The sequence below is a fragment of the Pholcus phalangioides genome, unplaced genomic scaffold (genome assembly GCF_987345545.1).
Source record: "Pholcus phalangioides strain wild (caught in Gottingen) unplaced genomic scaffold, Ppha-v1.0 ptg000009l_1, whole genome shotgun sequence".
In the NCBI taxonomy this organism is placed as follows: Eukaryota; Metazoa; Arthropoda; class Arachnida; order Araneae; family Pholcidae; genus Pholcus; species Pholcus phalangioides.
In genome coordinates, this window is record NW_028301602.1 from 34,098,792 (window position 1) to 34,125,332 (window position 26,541).

At 34.4% G+C, this 26,541-nt stretch overlaps 1 protein-coding gene across 1 annotated transcript in view; it reads right to left on the reverse strand.

Moving 5' to 3' along the window:
- The window catches only part of LOC149082962 (cell adhesion molecule Dscam1-like), a 169,381-nt gene that overhangs the window by 87,870 nt on the left and 54,970 nt on the right, over window positions 1–26,541 (reverse strand). The window contains exon 2 of the mRNA XM_089236010.1: window positions 15,523–15,858. Within this exon, the coding sequence (XP_089092136.1) occupies window positions 15,523–15,858 (336 nt within the window). The remainder of the gene's footprint in view (window positions 1–15,522; window positions 15,859–26,541) is intronic.

The following is a 26,541-nucleotide window of genomic DNA, read 5'->3' on the forward strand; positions in this document are numbered from 1 at the left end:
ATGAAAGACCTCGCGGAAGTGGACTAAGAAATTCCCGCACCGCAAAGGACTTTGGATGACAAATGCCTGCGAGTTATGTCGTCCTAAAAGGAGAAATATATATATGTATATATTTTTTTTCTTTTCCACATCTCTCTTTTTTTTTACTTGTTCTCTTCCCTTAGGGTTAAGGAGACAAATCTCATTCAATCCCGATGGTGTCGTTCTTTTCCTCCAGCAATGCCATAAAACTAGGGGAAGAATGCCTGACATTCCGCGTTTCTCATCTTTCCCGAAAGAGTTGCTAACAAAAGAAAAGGAAAAAAAAAGCAGGAAAAAAGACAAGGAAAACGGAGCAAGAGAGCCCCCAGCACACATTAACTGCGATGTGATATTTCACTTCTGAAGTATGTCATAAAATCTTTAGCGGGGGTTCTTTCTAGAAAAAAAAAGGAAACAAGAGGGTATATCTTTCCCTAGTAAGTTACCAATTACTCTGATTTTACAAGAAAATACACCAAAAAATGAACAAAACTGAGTTCCGGGAAACTACAATTATTGGAATGCACTCACATTTAATTGTACGATAATTTTTTTGTTCTTTTCGAATGTATGAGTAAATACGTAGGGATTTGTATATCCCGGTTTTTGGAAAGAACGATAATAAAATTTCTCCGAAGAACGCATTTATTTACGAATAACGTGCAACTTAAATATTTACCGAGGTATTTTTTTTAACCAACGGATACAGTAGCTGTTATTTTTCCATTAAAATACAAGTTTATTCATTCATTTGGTTGAAAACTTCTCTTCATTCCATTGAAGTCGCATCCAATAATTTTAATTCAAATATATCTGTTAATTCGCACTAGTTCGTGGAAATAATGTTCTGTTTCTATGTGGTATTTCACTTCTAAAGAAAATCATAGTATGTCATAAAATTTTAAGCCGGTGGGAGCGGGGGGGGGGAGGTCTTGGAAAATAATGAAACAAGAGGGCATGTCTTTCTGTAATAAGTTACCAATTACTGTGATTTCACAACAAAAAAAACACCAAAAAATTAACAGAACTCAGTTCTGGGAAACTGCAATTATTGGAATGCACTCAAATTTATTGAATGCCACTTTTTGGTCGCTTCCGATTTTTTTCTAATGTATCAGTGAATGCGTAGGGGTTTCATTTCCCCAGTTTTCGGAAATAACGATAATGGAATTTGTCCGAAGACGAATTTATTTACGATTAACGTGCAACTTAAATATTTATCAAGATATTTTTTCAACTACAGCAACAGTTATTTTCCATTCAAGCGAAAAATTATTCATTCATTGGGTTCGAAACGTCTCTTTATGCCATGTAGAAGTCGTATCTAGTGATTTAATTTCAAATATATTGATGTTCACTAGTTAAAGGGAATAATGCTCTGTTTTTATTGTGCGCTGAAACACTGATTAATCGATCACGTTTGTACGAAGTCATCTGAAATTGAATTTGTCGTATAGTACCACAAAGTAATTTAAAAATGTTGATATCGTAAAATATACGAACTATTTCTCGATTATTCTATAGTTTATGTGGACATACGCAGGGAATCATTATATTTTAGTATGACGCCTCTTCTAAGTAAACAACTTCACTTATTATGTTGCAGGAAATTCAAAAAAATAGTAATGACTTGTGTCAGCTAAAGTTTTTTTTTTTTTTTAGTTTGTGGTTTTCCAATTTCGAGGACTGATACTGGCATGACATGAAAATCCAAGCATTTACCATCTTTACTTCAAAATAGGGAATGCAGATGGCAGCACCAGCAAAAAACAAGAGACAACCTAAATACGTTAGAACCACGCATACACTCAGGGCACACATTCCGTTGTGTGCCAATTCGTTAGAAATTCCGCAGAAGAATTTGTACGAGGTACGGGTGCGGTTAAGTAGTAGTAGTAGATTCCAACGATGGCTACATAATTGTGGAATCTACGATTCATTTGCAATATTATGACTACTATCTACCAATACTGAATTCCAAAAAAAATAGAATAAAGTGGGTATTCTATGCCAGAGACACGGCCGCAAGTTTTGACGTGACTTCGGATTTTGTGCCTTGAATCGCGTAGTGGATGATACTGTTATAATGAAATTATGTCATCACCATCTCATTTTCCTTTAGAATAGCTAACAATCGATAGCCATGTCGTCTGTTTTCATTGCGAACTGCTCGAGATATAGCGGAAAATAATTTGTTATTGTGCAATTCGTAACTGCTGCCTTGTACAATGCAGAAGGCAGCAGGCCTGGTGCCCAGACGGAAAGCCATGTGGAAAGTATGATATCATAGGATGCGCCTTTGCAATGTGCATCTGAAGATATCATTGCTTTTGACATGCGTTAAGTACTTACAGAGACATGAGAGTTTAGAGAATTTCGTCACGCAACTTTTTGCGAAATCTCCTAGTATCATCAGGCAATTTCAATGACGTATTCACGTCAAAAAAAAAAAAAATGCTCATGTATTCCCAATTACAATCTTGTGAAACGAAACTAGAATAGATACTTTAATGAACCCCGTTCTCATAAATATTCACGTCTTTACTCAATATAAATTGAAAATTTATTTGCGGAATCCAAATGTATGCCTCATCTATAACACAAAAAAATGTTTTTCTACGCTTCTGTAAAAAAAAAAATGTTTTTTCATGTTTGTAGAAAGAGACATGAAAGAATTAGTATACAAGAAGTTTATAGCTATTTATACTATGTTTCAAGAAATACGTAAAATTTTTGCATCCACCTAATGTTTACCTTCTTGATTGAAATATAAGTGATATCAAAATGTTTTTCCCTACGAGTTTTGTCTCTATAAATGTCTCGATAAAGAATACACAGTGTGTGTGTGTGTGTGTGTGTGTCTTCTTTTGGTTTGTTGGAATGCAAAAAATTAAAGTTGAGCACACTCTCATGATATCACCATGAAGAATTTTAATCTTGATAATGGCGAAATATTTACGTTATTCAAAAATAGAATGAAAAAACCTGCGATGGAAAAAGTTATATTTTCTTTAAGTTTCTGATTTTTTTTTTGAATTTATCCATAAGCGAACCACGAAAGTATAATAAATGAGAAATATATCTATGATTAAACTGACTTCCGAGTGATAAGATCACCGAGAAATGCAGCTTCTCTTTTTATCCTCTACAGTCAATTTACTCAGATATTTCTTTGGTCATGAATTCTACTATCAGAGGATTTTCGAAAGCCACAGATCATAATGAACCGTATCCACAGAGAGCAATAGTTCAAGTCATCCGATGGCAACGTTATAGAAAAGTAGCAAAAAAAAAAAAAAAACACCGATGAAAGAAGTGCACTCTTACTTTAAATCAAGAAAAATGGCAACAGATATGTGTTTAAGTAATGTCTATTTGCAAGTCCTTTTCGTCCCGACACACGGATATACAGCATCTATCACTTTGAAACCATCAATTTCCATTTACTTTTTTGAAACTACTTTTCTTACCGAATTCTCGATCCCACAAAATAAGCAAAAGGGCGGAAAAAAAATTACTGTGGTATTACTCTGAAATTGATTAAGCTCGGTTATATTACCTAGGAGAAATAGATATTTGTTAAGAAACCCCGTTGTTTGCCTCTCTCTCTTAAACATAAATGAAGTCATTGAGGCAAGAAATGGTTTCTTAGGGATTGATGTTATTAAGGGTTTCCCGAGACATAATTTGAGAGGAATGGAATTTTGATGCAAATTTATGGTGATAATAGAAATCAAAACTGAGCACATAATACGGAACTCGGCTATTTCTAGTAAGTTCTAAACTGCTCTATATTTCAGCAACGGGATCCGAGTGCAACGTAATAGCTAATAGCTTTCACGTTCGAAGTATATCCTCGCAGGGCTTTCTCAAAACATTTAGTTTTCATTTAATAGTTTCTTATATAAAATGGAGATGCTGAACCCATTTTGGATTTTAAAAAAAAGAATATCCAAAATGTGAATATTATCAAAAAATGTGGAGTTCTAAAGCTACTTGCCTGAAAATATGATTCCATTATTACTACAAATTTGAACGAATCTATCAGAATTCTAGGGTTTCCTCTAGAACCTCAGAATTCTAGGTCCTCTAAGGAGTATTTCTTACATTATTTGACATTCTGAGACCATACGCATCTCTAAATATGTACATGGTACAATATTTTTTGTTAGTTTTTCCGCATAAAGGTGTTTTACTCAAATTACTGCAACTAGTTAATCTACTCCTGCTAACCAGATCATGGTCGGCCGCTCTGTCTTAATCAAAAGATTTGAGCAGATGGCCCAAGAAGACTTGATCCATACTAGGAAAATGTGCGTGTACATGCTGTGAACCTTACATGAACCTTATTTGAAGTTTGTTCCTGTATAATGTGTGTTATAGTGCTGCCATCAATTTTTCTAATTATGAGTTAATTGTAATGAGTGAATAATTTTACCGTTGTACGCCTGTTGGTCTCTCTGTGGCGTGACTTTTTAACAGGGAGATGGGCTCGTATTCGTGCCTCGAAGTTGGAAACCACAGAAAGCCAACTTCAGAAGACCACCACTGTGGCGACGGTGGAGTTCGATCCCGGGTTCTCACGATGCACAGTGTTTTTCAACGTTCTTTTTTCCTAGTCGTGTTTTGTATCCCTTTGCACTGGCATAGCGTTTTTTGTTCTGCATTTTTGTCTTTTTGTGATTGTTGCATACAGCATTGTGTGTGTCTATATATATACATATAGTTATTCGTAGGCCCCCTTCAAGGCCTGCTGGCGACGTGCGTATCTCTGTAAGCACCTGCCCACTGTAACCTTAATTTTGTGTCTGCTTGCCCACTGGCGGTGCTTGGTGCTCCGGGCATCGCATCGCTCTTCCACCATGCCTTCGAGCCCTCTTCGTGACCAGCTTATATCCCGTATGGGGACAAAGCGGGAGATATGGTCGTTTCGGTCCTCGCGATGTGAGTCCGTCGTTTCGGTCCTCGCGATGTGAGTCCGTCGTTTCGGTCCTCGCGATGTGAGTCCGTCGTTTCGGTCCTCGCGATGCGAGTCCGTCGTTTCGGTCCTCGCGATGTGAGTCCGTCGTGACCACGCGTCTACATAGTGGACAGCTACTCAACCATACATGCAAGTCACAAGTCCTCTGGAGAATTTCTAACGAATTTGAGCATTCCGAAAAATCTGAGTGTACGTGTGTGTATATATATAGCCCCAACGCATTTACGTAAGTTGTTAGAATCAAGCATGTTTTGCGTTCTACTAGTGTTGCCATCTGCTTCCCATATTGAAGTGAAAATTGCAATTTCCCTGAATTTTTATGTTCTGTAATTGCCCACCTACCTATCTGTGGAAAGACTTTTATCTTACTACTATGGAAGACTTTGCGACTTAGAATGGGAGAGGTGCTTGCATACGCACCTCGAAGTTGGAAAACTACAGAAAAACTTCTTCCGATCACTATACTGCCTACGAGGTTCGAACCTGAATTCCCGCGATGCAAGTTCATCACAATGCCTTCACGAAAACATTGTGGCTACTCGAATTGCTGCCGGTTTCTGAGATTATTCAGTTGACATCACAAGTTAATCTTTGGATGATTTTTTTCTATATCAAATAATATTGACATAAAATCGGTATGGGGACTATTTTTTTATGAAGATCTTTCTTTTATGTTAATGAGCGCTAAATTTACACAATCCAAAACATAAAAATGTAGATATGTATTTAGAACTAATTAAAGTAATTGATATGGTTCGAGAAATTATTTACATTGATGCTAAATTTGATTAAAATATGCTCGTTTAAATAATTCAAAATTATTGTATAATATTCTAATAACAGGTGTAACATAAGATTATTTATCAAAAAAATTATCCTTTTTATCATTTTTTCTTTTCTCATAATAATTTGATTTCATCGTTATGTGCATGTGTGACACCTTTTATACATGTATACTATATAGTAAGGATATTTTAACGCATGGCTCGCTCGCCAAAAGTGGTCCTCCAAGGTTTTTTAAGTCGCATGTTGACGAAAACGCTTACGTATTTACAGAACTTATATAAATCCGGAAAAGGAAAACCTGAATGAGAAGAAGTGCATTCCAAAATTGATGAATGATGTTCAAAATTGCATTCAAAAAAAATTCCAGAATTAATAAGAGAAATAATTCCAGAATATTACTGAGAAATACTTTCATAACTTTTTCTTCAGTTTCACTTCATTGAATTCATTTCTTACATAAGATTTAGATGAGAAGCAAAAATCAGCCAAGAGGTCAAGAGGTCAAGTTCATCACAATGCCTTCACGAAAACATTGTGGCTACTCGAATTGATGGCTACTCGATTTGAAGCTTAGTTCGTCCTGGACTGGAGTATGCGGTAAGGTTTTGGAGACCATACCTACAGAGGGACATAGACTTGATTGAAGGGGTGCAGAGAAGAGCTACGCGTGTCCTTATTGGCACACAGGACTTGAGTTATGAAGAGAGACTTCATTTTTTGAATATGTTTACATTGGATGAACGCAGGTGTCGAGGAGATATGATCGAAGTGTTCAAAATTTTCAATGGGATGGATAGGATGGACCATGAACTTTTAGTACACCGCCAATCAACCGCTTTTACAAGGGGACACCAGTATCGATTGGTGAGGGACAATGCAAGGTTATGGTGTCGCAGGGAATTTTTCTCTAATAGGGTTGTTAATAAATGGAATAGCTTACCCCCGGAGGTAGTGAATTGTAACAAACTTGACACGTTTAAAAAGAAATACGATAAACATGTTGGGGTAAATCGAGAAGCTATCCATTCTTAGAATAAGACAACCATAAGTATTCTTTATGGGCATTGTATAATATTTTATCATGTGTATATATTGTTTATAATTCGTGTTAATTGCATTTTTAATGGGGTTGCTGTATTTTTGAAACATATGACATCCATATTTTTATGGGCATCCTTTTATCAGCCACCTCGTTGGGCATTTTGCCTGTTGTGGCGTTGTATTTGTATTTGTATTTGTATTTGTATAAGAGACCCATGCTACTACTACTACTACTTAACCGAACATGTGCCTCTTACACATTCCTCTTCGGAATTTCTAACGAATAGGTACATGCCGGAATGTGTGTTCTAAGTGTATGCTTGGCCCTAACGTATTTATGTAGTCGAGTTGCGCTTGTTTCGTGTTCATGCTGCCATCTGGCTTCCATTTTCTGGAGTAATGATGGAAATGCTTGAATTTGCATGTTTTGTGAATATCGTGTTGTAGGCCTGCCTGCTCCCTGCGGGGAGCCTTTTTTCAAATGGGAGATCGGCTCACATACTGGTTGATACATTGATAAATGTATAATGAATATTAATGAGCACAAGTACATAACAATGAGCAAAATAACAAAACAAAACGAAAATAATATTGAAAAAAAAACTTAATTTTTACCAGAAACAAACAAAAAAAGTTAAAAATTAATGTGGTGGTTAATATGGGAAAAAATCGAAAATGTCTATTTGGTACTTTTTCGTGATTCATAGTATTTTTGGCAACAGCAGGCGTTGGAACCATTATGAACTATTTATCATACATTATTTTCTCGGATTACTTAAAATAAAAATCAGTATAACGTTGCAATGTGTAAGATAGAATTGATTCATAATTTAACTGAGTAACGAGCACGAAACAGAGCACGGTCAAAATGGACCCGATGCCACTGATTGACAATATATACTATATTAAAAGGTAATAAATTAGTAATGTTAAGAATATCAGCTGGTAAACAGTTGCAAAATTTTGGGATGAGGTAAAAAAATTGGGATGAAGTAAGTGATGAGAGAAATAATTTCAGGAATATTGAGAGGAATCATTTTAGAAATAAGAATAGAAATAAGTTAAAATTTATGAGAGATTATTTTAGACTTAATGAGAGAAAGTACTTCATAATGCAATATGTTTGCACGATAATTGAAAGAAATTACTTTACGAAAAAGAAATTTGAGAATTTTATTAATGAAAAAATAAGTATTTAATTAATAATTTCAAAATAAATGAAAATTAGTATATAATACATCTCGATTAAAGAAAAATCTCAAACAATATAGGGCCCATTAGATGCCACTGTAAGTAAGTCTTGTTGGCCCTCGGGTTTCCTGGAAAAACAAATTGGGCTCGCAATGTTTAAAGATTGAAGGCTCCTGCTGTATAATGCATAAAATTAATTCTGTCTAATGTCTAGATTCAGTCAGTTATCGCTATGATAAACGAAATACTGATGTGAACTACTTTCAATTTTTACAACTTTTTATGAGTTAAAATAACTTTGTGAAATAAGTAATTTCATGAAAAAAGTAATGTACATTCCAAGGCCAGTTATTTCTTTCAGGTATTACAAATTTAAGACGAAAAATGCATTCATTATGTCTAATTTAATAAACTGTAATTCTGATTATCTGAAAAAAAAAAGAATATTTCACTGAAAAGAATTCGTCGAACCAAACGATTTTGTTTCTTAATTCCCCCATCGTACGACGAAATTTTGAATTTACTTCAAAAGCTGTTTTTTAATGTTATGTTTTTATACTTTTAGCAGCGATTTAGGAAATTTCTCGTAAACAATTTACCTTTTATTTGGTATGCACGTGTGTGAGCTTGTATGTGTATGCGACAAGCGCATACACATACACAAGTATAAAAATCTATTCATTATTTTTTATGCATTCGCCGAATTCCAATTTTTTCAGGAATTCAGGTACAAACATTTTTTTTTTCAATTATACAAATGAATAATTTATTTTCTTTGTACGAGTTTTTCCAGCTTTTTTCTAAAAATAGAACGGTATTCCGAAGAAAATCGTGAATACATAGGATTATTCGAACTCATTATAAAAAATAGGCCTGCATATCACGTTTTTTATGTGCATTGTATAATATTTCATCAGGTATACAGTCTTTAGTTTTTATTATTGCATTAATTTGGTTTGTGTATGTTTGAAATATGACATCCATATTTTTGTTATGGGTGCGTTTTTCTCAGCCCCTCGTTGGCATTTTGCCTGCTATAGCTTTGTATTTGTATAAATGGTCAGTTATCCAAGTGAAGCAAACATATGTTTGCTTCACTTGGAGTTCTGAATATCATCCATGAAATCATCCGATGTTTTCAACATTATAATTTGTGTGCAATGCATCTGTAACTGTTTCTATATTTTATTGGTCATTTTTTGCCGCACCACGATAATTTTCTGCACACGAGGGCTAATTCAACCAGGACCTACAATTTATTGCCGATTCCGAACGGCAGGCTTGTTTTTATACTCATCGAGAGGTTGGCGAGCTAACCCCTCGATGGGGGGGGGCCCTGCGGTAGCAATTGTTTCTGTGGTGATGTCGCTGTTTCTAAAATTAATAAATAAAATAAAAAATAAATGTGCTTTCTTGCTCCAAGAATGTGCGGAGATTTCCATGTAATTATTAGACAGCAGCAATCATTTCATATGTTAAAAAAAGCTTTAAATGATCGCATACTAAAAATAACAGATGTTGAGCAGTTCGTTTCATTCGAGTGTTGAAATTCTGAGGAAAAAAAAATGTATATATATATATTTGGTGTATGAAAAGATATGTGTTATGTCACACATGTAACACATGAGTGTCTAGTATAACGCATGAATGTAATGTTTGGTGTCGCTGGCTGCAGCTATTGTTGCAGAACACTCTTTCTCAACCTTTCTGAAGAAAAAGACCAGTAATAACTTAGATAATTCGACGGACCTCGTACGGCAATGAGTAGCGTGACCATGCATCCCGTATTTTACGGGACATTAACGAGGTTTTATTTGTTTCGATTACGTAGAATTATCCCGTGTTTTCAACGAAGCTTATTCGAATTTCTAATCTTTACTTAAAGTGACGAATGAAGATAACGTTCATAACAACTGAATTATTCTATGATAATTATGACTAAAAATATAAGTACTCATCTTAGATATTACATATTTGGTCAGGTTATTTTTTTTCCGTGAACTACATTTCGATTTACTACGAGTCTTAGTAGACCTTCACCTTCACTTTACCACTGATTCATAATTTTCAGCGATTTCACTGTAATTTGCTGCAGTCCTTTATTTCTAGACTCTTCAGCAATTTTATCAAATTTGTCATAAATTACATTTGTTTGGTTACGATTTACTTCATATTTAATGTGATGATTTCCAGTAGATTCTTCAATTAGATATGGTTATCTAAGTATGAAAGTCAATCTTTTGTTTGAACCCATACAATATTTCAATATTACCAATAAAATCCTTTTTAACTTTTGTAGAATTAAAATAACCAAGTCTGCCTGAGCACCACCTGTAGCATCAGACAATAGGTTGAGAAACGCTGTTGTAGATATACCTTAGTATCAGGAAACAGATATTTTTCCTGGATTTTATGCTGAGGTGAATATGGAAAGATGGTGGTCTGCACCGGGACTTGAATCCAGGCCCTCTTGCGAATCGGGCAAGCATGCTACCATCTACAACACTAGAGTGCCCTGCATATCCTTATTTCACGCACTGTGGTGTGAGGCACTGAGGTAGCGGTATTATTACCCTCTCTTAACTTAAGCAAATGGCCCCAGGTTGGACGGTAGAGGAATAAAGTGGCGACAAACTCAGAAAGGTGATATAAGGCATCAAGAGGAACAAAAATCGTCACAGAAAATGGTATCGCAAACCACGTTTAGTCGATGAAAATCGAAAAAAAAACAACATATGAAGGGTGGGAGGTCGAGTGGGCCGAAAAAGCCAATATTAATTAGAAAAATTATTTATTTTACAGCGTGATTATAAGACGGCCTGTGGGGTATAAAATAAAGTACAATAAGTACATGAAATAAAAATAAATAGGTACGAAAACCATTTACTTTTGACAGCATGATTACAATACAGCCTGTGGAGTACAGTTCAATGTCAGAAAGTAGACGAAGGGAAATAATCACAGGATATTTTATACTCATTATTGCACTTTATTTTGTACACCACCGGCCGGTTGTATATCTCATATGTATCGATATCTCATATGCATTTTGTCCTGTATCACTGCCAATTGATATTAATACGGATTTTTACCTATATTTAGGTGAATTATATTTTATGCTCGGTGATAAGGAGTATAATTACCTTTCGTCAATTTCAACACTCGTGAATGCGAACTAAAATAAGTTTTTTGTGATTCTCTCTGGTGTCAGATAAAGTTCTTGAATGGGCTTCTATATAAAATGTAAGTCCCTGGAATAGGGTACGCGTATAGCTTGAGATACAGGACGCGGGGTTTGGGGCAATTAAGGGTAATTCACCAATTTAAGAGAGAAATATTTAAGGGATAAGCAAGCTTCCAACCAGAAGCGGATATTTATGATTTTATTATAATCCATTATAATCATATCAATGTCACATATTTGTCAGAAAAATAGTTTTTCCAGGAATTAAATTTCGACCCATATCCATTTCTGACAATCTTATATTTCCCATCACTGCGCGAATTTTCAGCAATTTCAGCGATAGTTGACAATTTTATGATATGATAGGCTTTAATTTAGCATATGACAATTTTTAATTAACATATTATTTGCCAATTTTTTGGCTGTAATTGGCAATTTCACGTGCCTTTGACAATAATTATTCCTGGCTGTTATTGAAAATTTTACTTGCTTTCGACAACGTTTTTGTTGATAATATTATGTTGTCTGCGTAATGAATTTTGATTTCCTGTATTTTTATAGAGGACACAAGGTCAGCCTAGGTATATTATATTGTTACTTTTCTACCCGAACAGCTTTCGCAGGCAGGAGTTTGTGCACCCTTTGCTTTAGAACATTCAGTTTGTCTTAATCCTCTATGTTCACCCCTATAAGAACGTATTGAAAAAATAATACAAAAATTCCATGTAAAATGGTGCTGTTAGCAGATTTTTAATTGAAATTATACATCAACACAGCAATTTTATCTGAGTTATTTTTTTAATTAGTTAAAGTTGACAATTAAGAGTAAAATAGAGTTTGCTTTGATTTTACCGTTATCTATGAACAGATAAAATCAAGTTCAGCAAAGTTGAATAAATGTTACCCCTTGAATTTTATTTGAAATTCCTTCAATTTTTGGTGCGATTTTATAAATTTCTATATGAGAACATGAAAGCACAAATAAAATTTCAGCAGCTCTCAAAAAATGACAGCGATAAGGAATCAATTCTTCCTAGAAAAATAGTATTTTACTTATACAATACTTTGACATATTTCTAGTGCAATGAGGCACTGAAATGTATACTTTCTAAAATATCAAAATAATAATAGAAAATAAATTGATAAGAAAAAATTTGTAACCATGTGTTTCTCATGTATATCCAAATATACACAGGAGCATAGAGGATTTCATAAATACAATTGGCAACATGATTTTATATGCTTCACAACTAATTTATTTACTTTTTTTCATGAGTAAAACTATTTTCGGAGTAGGGAAGGGGGAAATAAAATACTTTAGAAATATCTTCTAGAGGAGTTTACTTTTCCACAGAAAACGCACATTATGTGCATGTCTTTACGTTCTAACGAGAAATTTATGTTTTGCATCACGAACGAAATATTTGGTTTCGGTTACAGACTGTGGTTTTTTCTCCCTCGAAAAACAAACAATAATATTTACTTTTTCAGAAAATATTTTCTTTCGCTAAATCGTATCCATGGCCACAAAATAAAATGATATGAAATAAGACATTTGTTGAATCATTATGACGTATTTCGCGTGTGTTTATATTCTCTTGTATCATACACTCGTGATGACCATGTATAATGGACCAATGGCAAATCGCATGCCCTGAAGCTTCTATCCATTACATCATGATGTTACGCACTCTCACTCGCACACAAATTTCACATTTCTCTGGGCGATGCCAAAACATGCCATGTTTCAGAAATCGCTATGTTGATGCGAAGCTGGTGAGGTGCTCTGCATCATTGCAGCAAATGCGGGGGGTAATCGATTAGTATTGCCTCATTCAACTCATGCATTTGTAATCACTTTGGGTATATGGTATTTGCAGCAAATGACATCGGTCCCTGTTTAGTTATACAGGCGTGCAGTATAGTTACGCGTCGAACAACTGCTATGACCGCCATGGGAAATCAACACCGTTCGCATTCGCCCCTTTCCGAAAGCTCGGTAATAAACCTCTATTGGCATTAATTCTCCAGATATAACGTGAAGACTCCCCCTGCCACTCACAATCAATGCACACAATGCACCTGTGGCATTGAACAGTTATTCCTCAACCGGCACGTCTAGTTAAATACTCTGCGTATCTTCAGGCGCCTCCAGGTTCACGGAATATCTGCTAGGCACGACTGATTAATTTGCCGGCAAAATTATATCAGTATTATTGCTAATTGGAAGTGCCAGCGCACTACCGTTGTATATGTACAGGATATATACATCTATATACATCATTCTATGTACTGACCTGCTGAGCAGGTTTCCATCATAAATGATTATGACAATGCATCAGAAATTGTTGTGATTGTATTTTAGGAAATTTCACGCATTAGAATTTTGCAGAAAGTGATAATTATGTTGTTTATAATACGAAAACGATCTACTTAAATATGAATATTCAAATGCGTGCGTTATAGCCTATAGTATTGAATCCCAGGAATTGTGTGAAGAAATGTTGTTGCCTTGAATTAGTGTGCAAAAAAATCGATTGCAATATACGCTGCGCAAAGAGTTTGCACAGAATATATTGCTTTAACCGTTGAGAATTACGAAAAGTTTTCAAATGATGTGCAGTTACTCAAAATTAAAAAATTTGTTTGCGGGATCGTATACATAAAAATATAGAAATTACCTTTACTCATACAGTCCCCGTGTGATAAAATTGACAAAATATTCAAATGCAGATCTCGTTCTGAAAAGTTATTTGCAAATAATTTTCAAATGAAATTTTTTATCGAAGTATTAAATGCATGACACCACTATATTTTGGCAATTAATCGTTGTATTACCAAGATATTATAGGCTCAAATGATGCTATTTTTAGGGGCTGTAAGTAAATACAGTAGCCACCGCTTATAAGAATCAAATCGGTAAAATGAAATCTAAACGCTATTTTAACGTAGGAAAAATCATCGGTTATAATAATCAGATTTCGCCTTAAGAATCAAAACATTTTTTTTTTCTTCTGCAAAACTGCCATCGTTTATCTCAATATGTGAACTTGCAATATACTTTTGTTGTTCACAAAATTATTTTTTAGGACCACTTACAGTCACTTTTATTAATCATCCTATATTGAACTCCCCCCCCCCCCACCCCCAAAAAGTGAGGATTATAGCTTTGTAGTAAAGTGAGTTTCCATGAAACTTACCAGCAAAATGTTTATGGTAGAAAAAGGAAAAGAAACATACACCTGCAGCTCCTATACCTTCCCCTGGACTATTATCACTCATTTGGAGGAAACACTAATTAGTTATGACCTCGGACAACAGTACAGCAGCAGTAGTACAGTTACTGCGCAATATTTTCGTCAGTCTACATTGATATTTAGAGAATTAACATTTTATATTTAATAAGAAATTAATAAGAATTTTTTGTTTTTTTTTTACTTCAAAAACATCATAATCTTGGCTCTGCAACCCCCCCCCCATTCCTTATTACTCCAGTGGTATGTTTCTAACAATGTAGGAGAAACAGAAAAAATCTCTGGATATAAGAATCAACAACTTTATTATCAAACCACTTACACAACAACTTAACAATCAAACTTTATCCTGAAAAGCAGCGGCTACTGTAGAAAATGAACTCTAGACCATTTTATTATTTTACTCACAATAAGCAACGAAGGACTCAGAAGCCAATCACAGAGCAAGTAAATTTTCTTAAAATTACTTTCGTATTGCCAAAGCATTCAAGTCGCTATCTTTATTTTGCAACAGCAAATAGCACCATTTATACTGACCACGGAATAAAAAGTTCATTTCATCTCATTTGTTATGTTTATTGGCTTACACTAATTGGTTTCTGAGCCCTAGAACTAAAAATTACATTTTTTGACAAATACAGAATTTTGAATTTACTTTGAATTTAATTTGCATTTCGCAATTTGTGAAATGCACCCCTCAATCATTAGTAATAAATGGTGTGAACTTCAGAGTCAAATATCTCGTTTAATATTGCAACTAAATTACTTCTTAGAGTCGCATTTCCATTCATTTCATTAACAAAGAAGTTTTAGCACTCGCGGTCTACATAAAAAGTTGATTTCCCTTTATTTCTATGATACGACCCTTTGGGAAATATAAAACATTTCGAGTAAACTCGCGTCATTCGAAAACTTTTTGTCACTGAAACTATGTTTCTGAAGTCACCGCATACAGAAATATCCACGGTGCAAACAATTTGGGGGCGCCTAAATAATCTACGCATCAGTGAAATTTCATAACAAAATTTCAAATTGATTCAATTTGATTGATCTAAATTTCTTACCTGCTCTAATATGAACTTCCCGACTGAGAACAGATCCGCACTCGTTGGTTGCGACGCATTGGTACACTGCATCATGTACCTGCTGTTTGTACTCCGCTCTCGCGAAAGGTGGGAATTCCAGCGTGCTTCCGTCTCCCGTGCTTCTCTGGTACCTAAGCCCTGGTACATCTGCCGCTTGATTTCCTTCAGAAGTTTGCCATTCGACCTTCGGTGTTGGATTACCTTCTGCACCACACATAAGTTCGGTACCAGCTGTATTTGAGAATTCAACCCTCGACTGTGGTTCTGAGCGGAATTTTGGCCCCCGGACACCCTCTTTTCGAGTTCCACTAAAACCTGTGAACATAAAATACGGATGATAAGAATGCAATTTTGTCTTGAGTGATTCAAATCACTAGCAAAAAATATTGAATAAAGAAATAGATGACATTTTTTGGGGTATTCACCTCATGAATGAAATCAATCAATTGGCATAAAAAAGTGCTATTTACACGAAACTACAAACATTGCCTAGAGTGTTTTTTTATATATTAAAAGGTAGTTCAAATTTAACTCACCAGTGGAACTATAAAATGAAAAACTCGACATAGCAGCATAAAATGCAACACAAGCAGTGTATAATTAATGTTTATGACAATTTACGTTACATAAAATTACCATATTTCAAAATTAGCAGCACTCTTTCACCCGTTTAGATGTGGCCCGAGCTAACAAAAATCACTCATATTGAAATGCAATAGTTTTAGGTAACATAAATTTTCATAAACATTAATTATGCAATTTTTGTATGAATACTATGTTCATGTCGAGTTTTTCGTTTGGCAACGTCGCAGTTTCAAATTTAACATGCAATTTTTTTTTTTTTTTTTTTGTAAATAAAGAAGGAAAAACTCTAGACCGTTGTAAGTATTTTAGTGCCACACCCCTTTATAATATGTCAATTTGTTATTTTTTATGAAATTCTAAAATGTGTGTCCAGGAGTCCTAGTCCGCCCTGTACTTTTTTCCCGGTTTCACTCGCTGTTGCACCATTGTTCAAATAATTCATGATGAGGAGTTTTGGTTGGAATTATTGCGATAATAATTCTAAATAATAACTTCTTGCGATAATAACTTCTTCAGAAATGAATTCAGATTTTAACTCGGAGTAACATCGCATTTATATAATGGATAATACATAAGACGCTTATTTATACAAATACGAATGTAAAGGCCACAGCAGACAAAAATGCCCAACGACGTCGCTGAAAAAAAATGGCTATAACAAATACGGATGTCGAATATAAATACCTAAACTATATATAAAATACAGCAATTCAATAAGTGCAATAAAAACACCAATAATTATGATAGATATAACATATGAATACCGCCCAAAAAAATCATGGTTGTCTCATTTAAGTAGAGGTTGCTTCTCAATTCATCCCAATATGTTTATCGTATTTCTTTCCAAACGTGTCAATTCTGTTAGAATTCACGACCCCCGAAGTAGGCGATTCCATTTATTCCCAACCGTAACCTATCTAAGGGCCACAGTTCCGGACCTGTAACGATGGGGCTTCTTCAACCCCCCCCCCCAGGTCGGGGCATTCTGACGAGCAGCCCTGGTCGTCAGTTGCTTCCTGGGGGGGGGGGGGGATCTTGCCTATCATATTCTTTCAGGCAGCCTGAAGTAAAATTAGAGTAAGTACAGTAACTAAAAATTATGGATCGAAGATTTCTTAATTATTTTCAGGGGAAAAACAGCGAAATTTCACCGAGAGCCACCTTCCGCTTCTCTTTTAAGGATTCCCTCAGAGAGAAGGCTTCTTAATAGAGATCGAGTAATGTGTCTGGGAAATTTCTGACCCATATAAAATTAGCTCTATCAAGCACCGGTATTTTAATTTGTAAATACTAGAGATATAAAGAGGTTTTCATTGCGTTTCGAGCTGCTGATCGATACCTGGAATGAAATCGTCAGAAATTCCTGAAAATTCACAACTAAACGAAAAGGAAATGCGCTGTGACACAAACGCGACCAGACACGAAACCGGACACGTTTTCAGTTGGGAATATTTATTTACTCATCCGTGCGTGCAAATTCTCCTTCCCACGACAAAAATAAAAATACATTAAAACAGGGACATAACTTAAGATACACGACAACGCAAGCATTACAAGAAGCCGTGCAAAAATTCTAGAGGGGGGGGGGGAAACAACACCCCGAAATGTATAAAAAAACATTCGATTTTATCTTTTATCAAAGTTTAGAAACATAAAAGAAAAGAAGAAAAAAAACCCTAGATTATAAAACACGCAGGTTCCAAACAGCAAACATTTGGGGAAGAAAGTACAAAAATCCTATAAAACACGGCTCGGATGAACAGAAACGTGCAAAAAAAGTTGGAAAATAAGAGGACACAAATTATAGACTTTCTCCCTTGTTTTTTTTCTGTTTTGGAGTATTTTCTGGCCGTGTGTATGGCCAAGAGCTAAGCGATTAGTTTCCGAGGCGACACACAATTGCCATTCGAGTCGTAATTTACGTGACAAATGGCAATCACAGTAGATGTTTGAAGCAATTACCGGTTAGCTGTAGGGTCCCCCCCCCCCGCGCCATGGTTTTGGGACGACACTCTCCGGAACTAATTACTGTTCGTAATGAACCTGACTCTGTAGGAAGCTCCCGAACACAATATAAAACTTAAGGCGGTCCCTTTTTTTTTCTTCCTGTCCGGGTCGAACTTTACCTCGCGCAAAGACACGTGATACCATACAAAAAAATAGACAAGAAAATACCACTTGTACTTTATTATTCGTAATGATCACGCAACCAACCGTTGTCCCACAGTATACGGTATTTATGTAACCAGAATCCTTGATATAATTGGGAAAAAATATATTGCGCTTTCTTCTCCCGGTTGGGTATACACTTATTTGAACAAATACGCACACAAACACACGGTCCGATTCGTTCTCAAGTCACGATTCTTCGACTGTTCGACCATTCAACTGTAACCATTAACTTACATTCGCTGTGTATTATTATCGCACCGTAGAGAAGTGGAAAAACGCCCATTTATATGTTTTCAGTTGAATCCCCCTCATCGCAATATCTATATGTGTTTTCGCTATTGTGTGGGTATTCGGGAATATAATAGAAACACTTAATCCAAATCAATATAAATTTTTCCGATTACTTTACTACTTCATATTATTACGACCCATTCATCGTATAAATCTGATTTCCACTAGATAATGGAAGGCACATGCATGGAATATCGTGGACTTATAATGTAGAAACATCTTTAAACATCATTCACAACACCCACTAAAAGATATTATTCAATAATGGAACTGAATTGAAGTCATTAGTTTTATTGAGTTTAGTATTATGCGGTTTCTTTTCTGTATAAATGTATTTTAAATTCATCTCACGTTTTAAGGGATATAATATTCTAACGAGCCTATATTGTTAGGGGAGTAACAATTAATGGTTCAATCAACTAACATATTCACAATACTTTGCTTAAAATTTCTCTGAAGTAATTTTAATACAAAAATAAAATTTATGGGAAATATATGAATAAAAAGAAATGTCTAATGAGCGTCACAATATTTTGTTTTTCCCGAAGAAATTCAATTTTTATTTCCCTCAAAAAAGTGAACTTTTAAAAAAAATTCATCCTGATTTTCGATCTAAATTTTTTTTATTTGATCATGAGCATAAATAAAATTCCTAAAAATACTATATGTATGTAGATTTTGTATTAGGAACTGAGAAATTTAAACGAAGTATTCTTATTAAGAAAAACAAAAATGCTGTTTTTGCTTTTCTTAATTCGATCGTCCCGTTTAAAATTTTCAGTTCTAATATTATTTTCCGTGCTATTTGCATTCTGCAATCACAAGCGCGCTTTACTTTAACAATGAATTGTTTAATGTAATTTCATTTTTAACAATGAATTTTGCAATGTAGTTCATTATTTTTTCATATTGCTTTACATTTTTATCTGACTGATGTTTTGAGCATTCAGTGGAAAGAAAATTTCCTTATAAAATATTGTTTAATTGAAATTTTATTCGAAGAAGTCAATCAGTTTATGCAGTGAAATCTCCACTTTTCGGGCATTGGTGGGGCAAAATATTTTCTCTGTAAAACAGTATTGACCGTTTTTTCAAGGGTATGAAAAGCATAATTTTATTATGCACGGGGAAATTATCATTTTGCCGTACAAGAGAGGTGATAGCAGTTGATGGTGTCCGTTAAGAGGGGTTACACCGAATTCATCAAAAATGTAATTAATAACAAATTAACATCAACTAAAAATAAGTATAATTTTCTTTAAATTCCTCAAATATGCTATTTAAGCAACCAACAATTATTAAGCACGGAAATTGCGATTCTGTCGCGGGGATTGAAAGAATTCCCAGAAATTAGATTAAAAATATAGGTAAGTCTTCTCCAACTACAAGCCAAAATTGAAAATGTTAACCTTGAAATTCCTGTATGAATTGTGCCACTGGTGGAGTACTAAAATTAAAATTTCATATCCATTCCTTGGTAAACTGGATTTTTTTTTATGGGACCTGGAATTTTTCAATACGCATTAGCTAACCTCTACAAAAGGGTGAACTCTGATGGAGCGGTATTCTGAGACACGGAAGGTGGCCTGTTGCAGAGGTTTTCCGGTATTTTGATATTTCAAGTACCCATGTAATTCTTACTCAGATAAATACAGTACATGCATTTTTTTCCCCTTATAATGACATTTTGTTGCAACGAAATTCAATAATGCAAAATATGCAATTCATTTCAATTAATAAATAAATTACAGTTACTTTGTGCTTGAAAGTGTTCAATCGTGCCTATTGAATTTTTCTGGGGAAAATTGAATAATCGAGAACCCATCCGCTTTATGTATTCAGATTCGTTCGTAAATGGTAATGCTTTGATAATTGTACATTATTATTTCTTTCTTGAAATTCATTCATATAAAAGATGAAAAATCAATAATAGCAATAGCAGTAGTATCATAATAATAAATTTCGGCGAATTTTTGAAGGTGGTTTTTGCTTTCATAATCCGCATTTAAAGGAGAATCACTTGAAAAAAAAAATTCGAACCAGTTAAATAAATTGTCCTGCGGAATCGGAAAACTAGTGGGAATATCGAATGCGGTAGAATGGACATGAAGTAATATTTTTCTCTCGTGTATTGTATTTCCATCACAATCGCATTTCATTTCATGGATTCGAGAATTTGATTATTTGAGAGATTCGAGTTTTCTCTCGAATACGAGCTTCGAGGAAATATAATTTAACGTGAGGACAGAACTCATGGCATAACCTCATTCGATTTGTATAGATGTGGGAACATAAGGAAAAAAAATCGAAAAGGTGAAGTTCGGTTGGTGGTTCTGGGCGTACACACGCTTAAGCGAAATTGCAGTTTCGCACGCCAACCTGAAGAATTCATTATGAAGACAACACATCTCACGGGAAAACTACTTGAATGGCACTCAAAGACTTGGAAATGTGTTTCTCTTACTCTAACTCATGTTTTTAGTTTTTCGATTTCTTTTCACACATGTTTTTCCTTCTTTCATTCCCTTTAAGTTATTGGAAAATCTAGGCATGTTGTTGTTGTTCAAGCGCTGATGCAGCGCTTGTTCATGATGCATATATGAATCTGAAATTATGTTCAAGAAAAAGTCGAGATCTTAATCACCATTGATTTTTCAAACGTTTGAGAGATTGTTTGCAAAATGTTTTTCTCCAAGTTGAATTTTCCTCTGGATATGAGTGAAAGAATATGTTTTGGTATATTTATGAGGAAGTATCTTCTTTTTTGCAAACGGATTTGATTTATGGTAGTATTTCTCAACCATGTTTCCTCGAGACATCGCTACAGTTTTTGCGAGATATTGCAGGCATTCAAAATAACGTTGAAGAGAGCATTGTATTATTATAATGATTTACTTGACCACGATTATTATCCAGTTGATTCACACACTACGATTATTCTCCATTTGAATTCTTCTCACCACGGTTATTCTCCAGTTGAATTCTTCACTACGATTATTCTCCAGTTGATTTACAAACCACGATTATTCTCCATTTGAATTATTCATCACGATTATTCTCCAGTTGATTTGCAGACCACGATTATTCTCCAGTTGATTTGCAGACCACGATTATTCTCCAGTTGATTTGCACACCACGATTATTCTCCAGTTGATTTGCAGACCACGATTATTCTCCAGTTGATTTACAGACCACGATTATTCTCCAGTTGATTTACAGACCACGATTATTCTCTATTTGAATTATTCACCACGATTATTCCACGATTATTCTCCATTTGGATTATTCCACGATTATTCTCCATTTGGATTATTCCACGATTATTCTCTATTTGAATTATTCACCACGATTATTCCACGATTATTCTCCATTTGGATTATTCCACGATTATTCTCTATTTGAATTATTCCCCACGATTAATCTCCAGGTGTCTTGATCTTTTAATTGAATACGGTGATCAATCTCCAGTTGACTCCTTGAACTACGATCATTTCCCAGTTGACCGCTATTCTTCTGTTGATTCTCAGATCATGATTATTCCCAAATTGTTTCCTAAACCATGGTTACTTTCTATGTGCTACCTGAGAGATATACTGTTTGAAGAGCCTTCTATAAAACGAGGATATTATTTCAATTATTAATTTGAACATAGATATTTATTGAGGTCTCGTTTGAATACGGATATTTTATCATGGGTTTCCTGTAAGATGGTAATGATATGCATATTTTAAAGGTTCCGCTGAGGCTAAATGATTCAGAAACGCTACTTCTTCAACGGAATCGCAAGGGACCGAGATATTTTTCCGGTGAACATAGGTTTCCATTTAATAGAGGTTCAATTGCCATAATGTGTGAAATTATGTAACGATCTCGGAAAAGGTGAAATAAAATAAAAAATTAAAAAAATGAATAAAATTAAAAATTAAAAAATGAATAAAATAAAAAATTAAAAAATTAATAAAATAATAATTGAAAATGAATAAAATAATAATTGAAAATGAATAAAATAATAATTAAAAAATGAATAAAATAATAATTAAATAATGAATAAAATAATAATTAAAAAATGAATAAAATAATCATTAAAAATGAAAAAATAATAACTAAAAATGAATAAAACAATAATTATAAATGAATAAAATAATAATTATAAATGAATAAAATAATAATTATAAATGAATAAAATAATAATTAAAAATGAATAACATGATAATTAATTAGAAAGTAATAATTAATTATTAAATATTCATCACTTGATATGATACATTAGTTAATGCATTTACTTCAACATTACACTATATACTGTCCACAACATGCATTAAGTAATCGCATATCCAAATAGTGAGTAAAAAATTTAAAATAGTACTGTAAATATTTTTTTCCAGTGGTCAATAACAGAGTATTTTCTGTATGCAGTTCACACCCTTTTCTACCCGACTTTCAGTAAATAGTTTTGTTTCAGAAATAATGCGAAAAATGTCCGAGTCATTGTGCTGTATATAAAAGGATCTGCAGTTCTTTGAAGGTTTTGACAGCATCTGTGCATAAAACTTCACCCTACATTGTTTTCCCTCCTGAAAATGCCGACATTCACCTCATCTTCATCCTCTTCTTTTGGCTTTCTCTAAAATGTTTAATGAGGGTGTCTATATTAATCGTGTCAGGTTCAGTTTGTACGTGGTCGTCTAGGTTTCGTAATCCTCAGCACTGCGTTCATGGCAAGCAGCCTGCGTACGGCATTTTTTGTACGGCTTACATATCATACGGAAATTCATCTTTTGCGCTAATTTCTCTCGTAGAAAATCCTACTTGTCTGAAAGATTTTGTAACAATTTCAGGAAGCAACTTCATCACTACATACGGCTTATCAAAATCACAGCATCAAGTACGGAAACAGTTTTTACTAATGTAGGGCGGATAATGCAGAACTCATATTGGCAAGCAGAGCGTGTATTTGCCTTATTCGTTGGCGTCTTCCCAATAAGCAGAGATTGCATAAAACAATTTTCATAAAGCACTTCAACATTTTGTGTGATTTCCTTGGCCTATTGATTTGGGAAACATTCGTAGTGCTTGTATGAAATTTTTCATTTTAAAAGCATCAATTTTCCTTTCCGTTTCCACGTTAGACAGGTTCCGTTCAATGTAGGTTTTTTAACGTGCATTTTAGCATTGAAATCATCGGATCAAAATTTTTATCCTTTGAAGACAGTTTCCGCTTGATGTAGGTTTCAATAAAGACGGGTTTTACTGTATATATATACATATATATATCGAAACGTTATACGGATTGCGAGAAAAATTTAAAGAATTTGGATTTGCCATGAGCGAATGAGTGGATATAATGTTTTCGGTCGCAACAGTATCTACATAGAGAGGTTCGGCTGCATAGTGTTACTGCATACAGGGTGCATAACTCTTCGAACAGCAAATTACTGGTGAACCTTTGATCCTAGAGGCATACTTCTGATTAAGAAAAGTACCCAAATAATGCGTAAACCTCAGATATTTCATTCATATAGAAAGAGGGTTGTGTAGTTAATAAAAAAAATTAACTTTTAATGTCATCAAATACCCAATTAGAAAGTTATTGTCCTTTCTCTTCCGGGAAGAAGAAAAGAATTCTACGTGTACAAGTGCAATATTCACAGTGATATTCGAATTCAAAAATCGGAAGTACAGCATAAATAAGGGAGGAAAACGTTGTCCTATATAGTTTGCTGTTCTTCCCCAACTTTCCTCCGATTTTTTAAATCAAATATCTCATTGAATATTGCATTTAGAAACGTAGGATTTTTTTTGGTTACTTTCAGGAAAGATAGGGCAACAACTTTATGTTTGGGTTTTTGAGGATAGTTTGTCGGTATAAAAAATTAGTTTTTTTTTTTAATTCTAATAACTGTACATCCTCTAGGAAAATAAATAGCGTATCTGAGTTCTGCGATAATTGTTCTAAGTGGAAGTATGCATATAGGATCAACTGTAAAATGCGACAAGGCAAACTATGCAATCACCATGTATTATATTTTCGTTTAATTGAATATTGAATAGAACTTCTGTGAATGTGTATTATTAAAAAAAATACGTGCCCACGTATTCTTTAAAAAAAAATAGATACGCTATATAACAGAAGCCATCTCAAAACAGCGCTCTTTGGTTGCATTTTGGACTTTAATAAGTTAAAAAGCTGGAGGTCTCTCGAAGAGAGTACATATTCCGCTATTCTCAGAGTTTGGTTCGGCTCTCGATTGGAAGAAATCTCTCGATACCACATACTGATGGAAACAGTAAACCCTTTTATTACACTATTTACGCGCCATTTCATGGGATAATAAAATAGCGACGTGGTTAATCCCCCCCGCAATATCCTTTCGGGAGTCAAAGATTTCTTGACCGTCGTAAAACATGATTTACCTCAATGGAAACTTCTGGAAACTCGGAGCTTTTCAGTGACAGGAAATTGCGAGAGCATTTCCCAAGTGCCTTAGCTCTTCGTTTATAAATATGGTCTTTTCATGAGAGGAATTCGCTTTCCATTCAACTCCATAAAGATATAGTCGGTTTCTCATTTACATATTTGATGGCTTTACTCTGCTGCCGAATCTCTCATTTAATTAAATGCCAAGGTCGAATCCACAGAAACTTCGTTTGCTCGTGTGTGGTGAGTGGAGAAAGTCCCTCTAACATACTATCGAAATTTCACATGCATATAATTCAGCTCAGAAAAGACTATTTCACTTTGTTGAAAGTGAATTTTACAAGTAAATAGTTTCAAAAATGAATTATCTTTGCGTAAATTCTTTTGAAAAATTGTCGTATTATCAGCTCATCATTTCTACTCAAGAGAATATACAAGCTAACTTTCAGATACCTAGGATTTTTAACACTAGTATATTCGCGTTTAGGCGATTGTTATAACTTTACATTATCCAAATGGAAAAGGTATTTTTGATTATATTAAGGCAATAAGGCATTATGTTTCCTGAAAACAGTATCTCTCTCCATCTTATGTTAACAAACAGATTTTGTTTTAGGTCATGTCAGCAGTGTGTGAATTTTTTGAGGAAAGATGGAAATTTGTAAGAAATCTAAGTACATCATAAAATGTATTTATGGCGGCAAGGTTTCTTGATTTGGAAAAGGCTGTTTAAAAAAAGTCGCAATAACGCGAGAATCATGAGTACGCTATAGTTGAACTTCATTTATAGGGCTTTCAAATTTATACGACGCTTGGCTTGGTCGCAATTGGTTGCTATTCATTTTAATGTCAAAATGTATGTTACTGCGTGTAAGGTGATGGTTCACAGGTGGCTATGCATAATCAAAATTCATCTCGATAAAGAAAGTTAAATATAAATCGATTAAATTTTACTACACTTATCACTTTTACTGGTGATTATGCATAATTCCCTAATAAAGTTGGGAAGTCTAATAAATATAGAAAAGTTTATAACCTTTCTACTCTTCATTAAACTAATTAATAAATTTTTCCCGTGCATAATAAGTACACTAAAGGCGTATTTTGTAATAGAACTTGAAATAAAATAAGTGTGAGAAAGATCTAACATAAAAATCATTGTCGATTTTGTTATGTGGACAAAACAAACATTGCCGTTCTGAATTAGCATCCTGGACCATAGTTCAGTTTAGATCTTATGCTCAGTTAATTAAGTAATTAACTGACGGACCATCATATTTACCAATACGAGCTTGGGATTATGTATAATCATCGTCGAATATGATCAATTCCTGATTTATGAACAAAAATTCATTAATTTAAAAAAAAAAGATTTTGCCTGATTTTACTGCCCACTATCGAAGGTGCCCGCTAACGAGGAGTAAACTGCATTAAAGTCATATAACACGGCACCGGGATCAGAAAAGTGTTCGCTAGCGGAAGGTATCCGCTATTGGGGAGTATCCATTTGGGGAGGTTCTGGATAGCAGAAA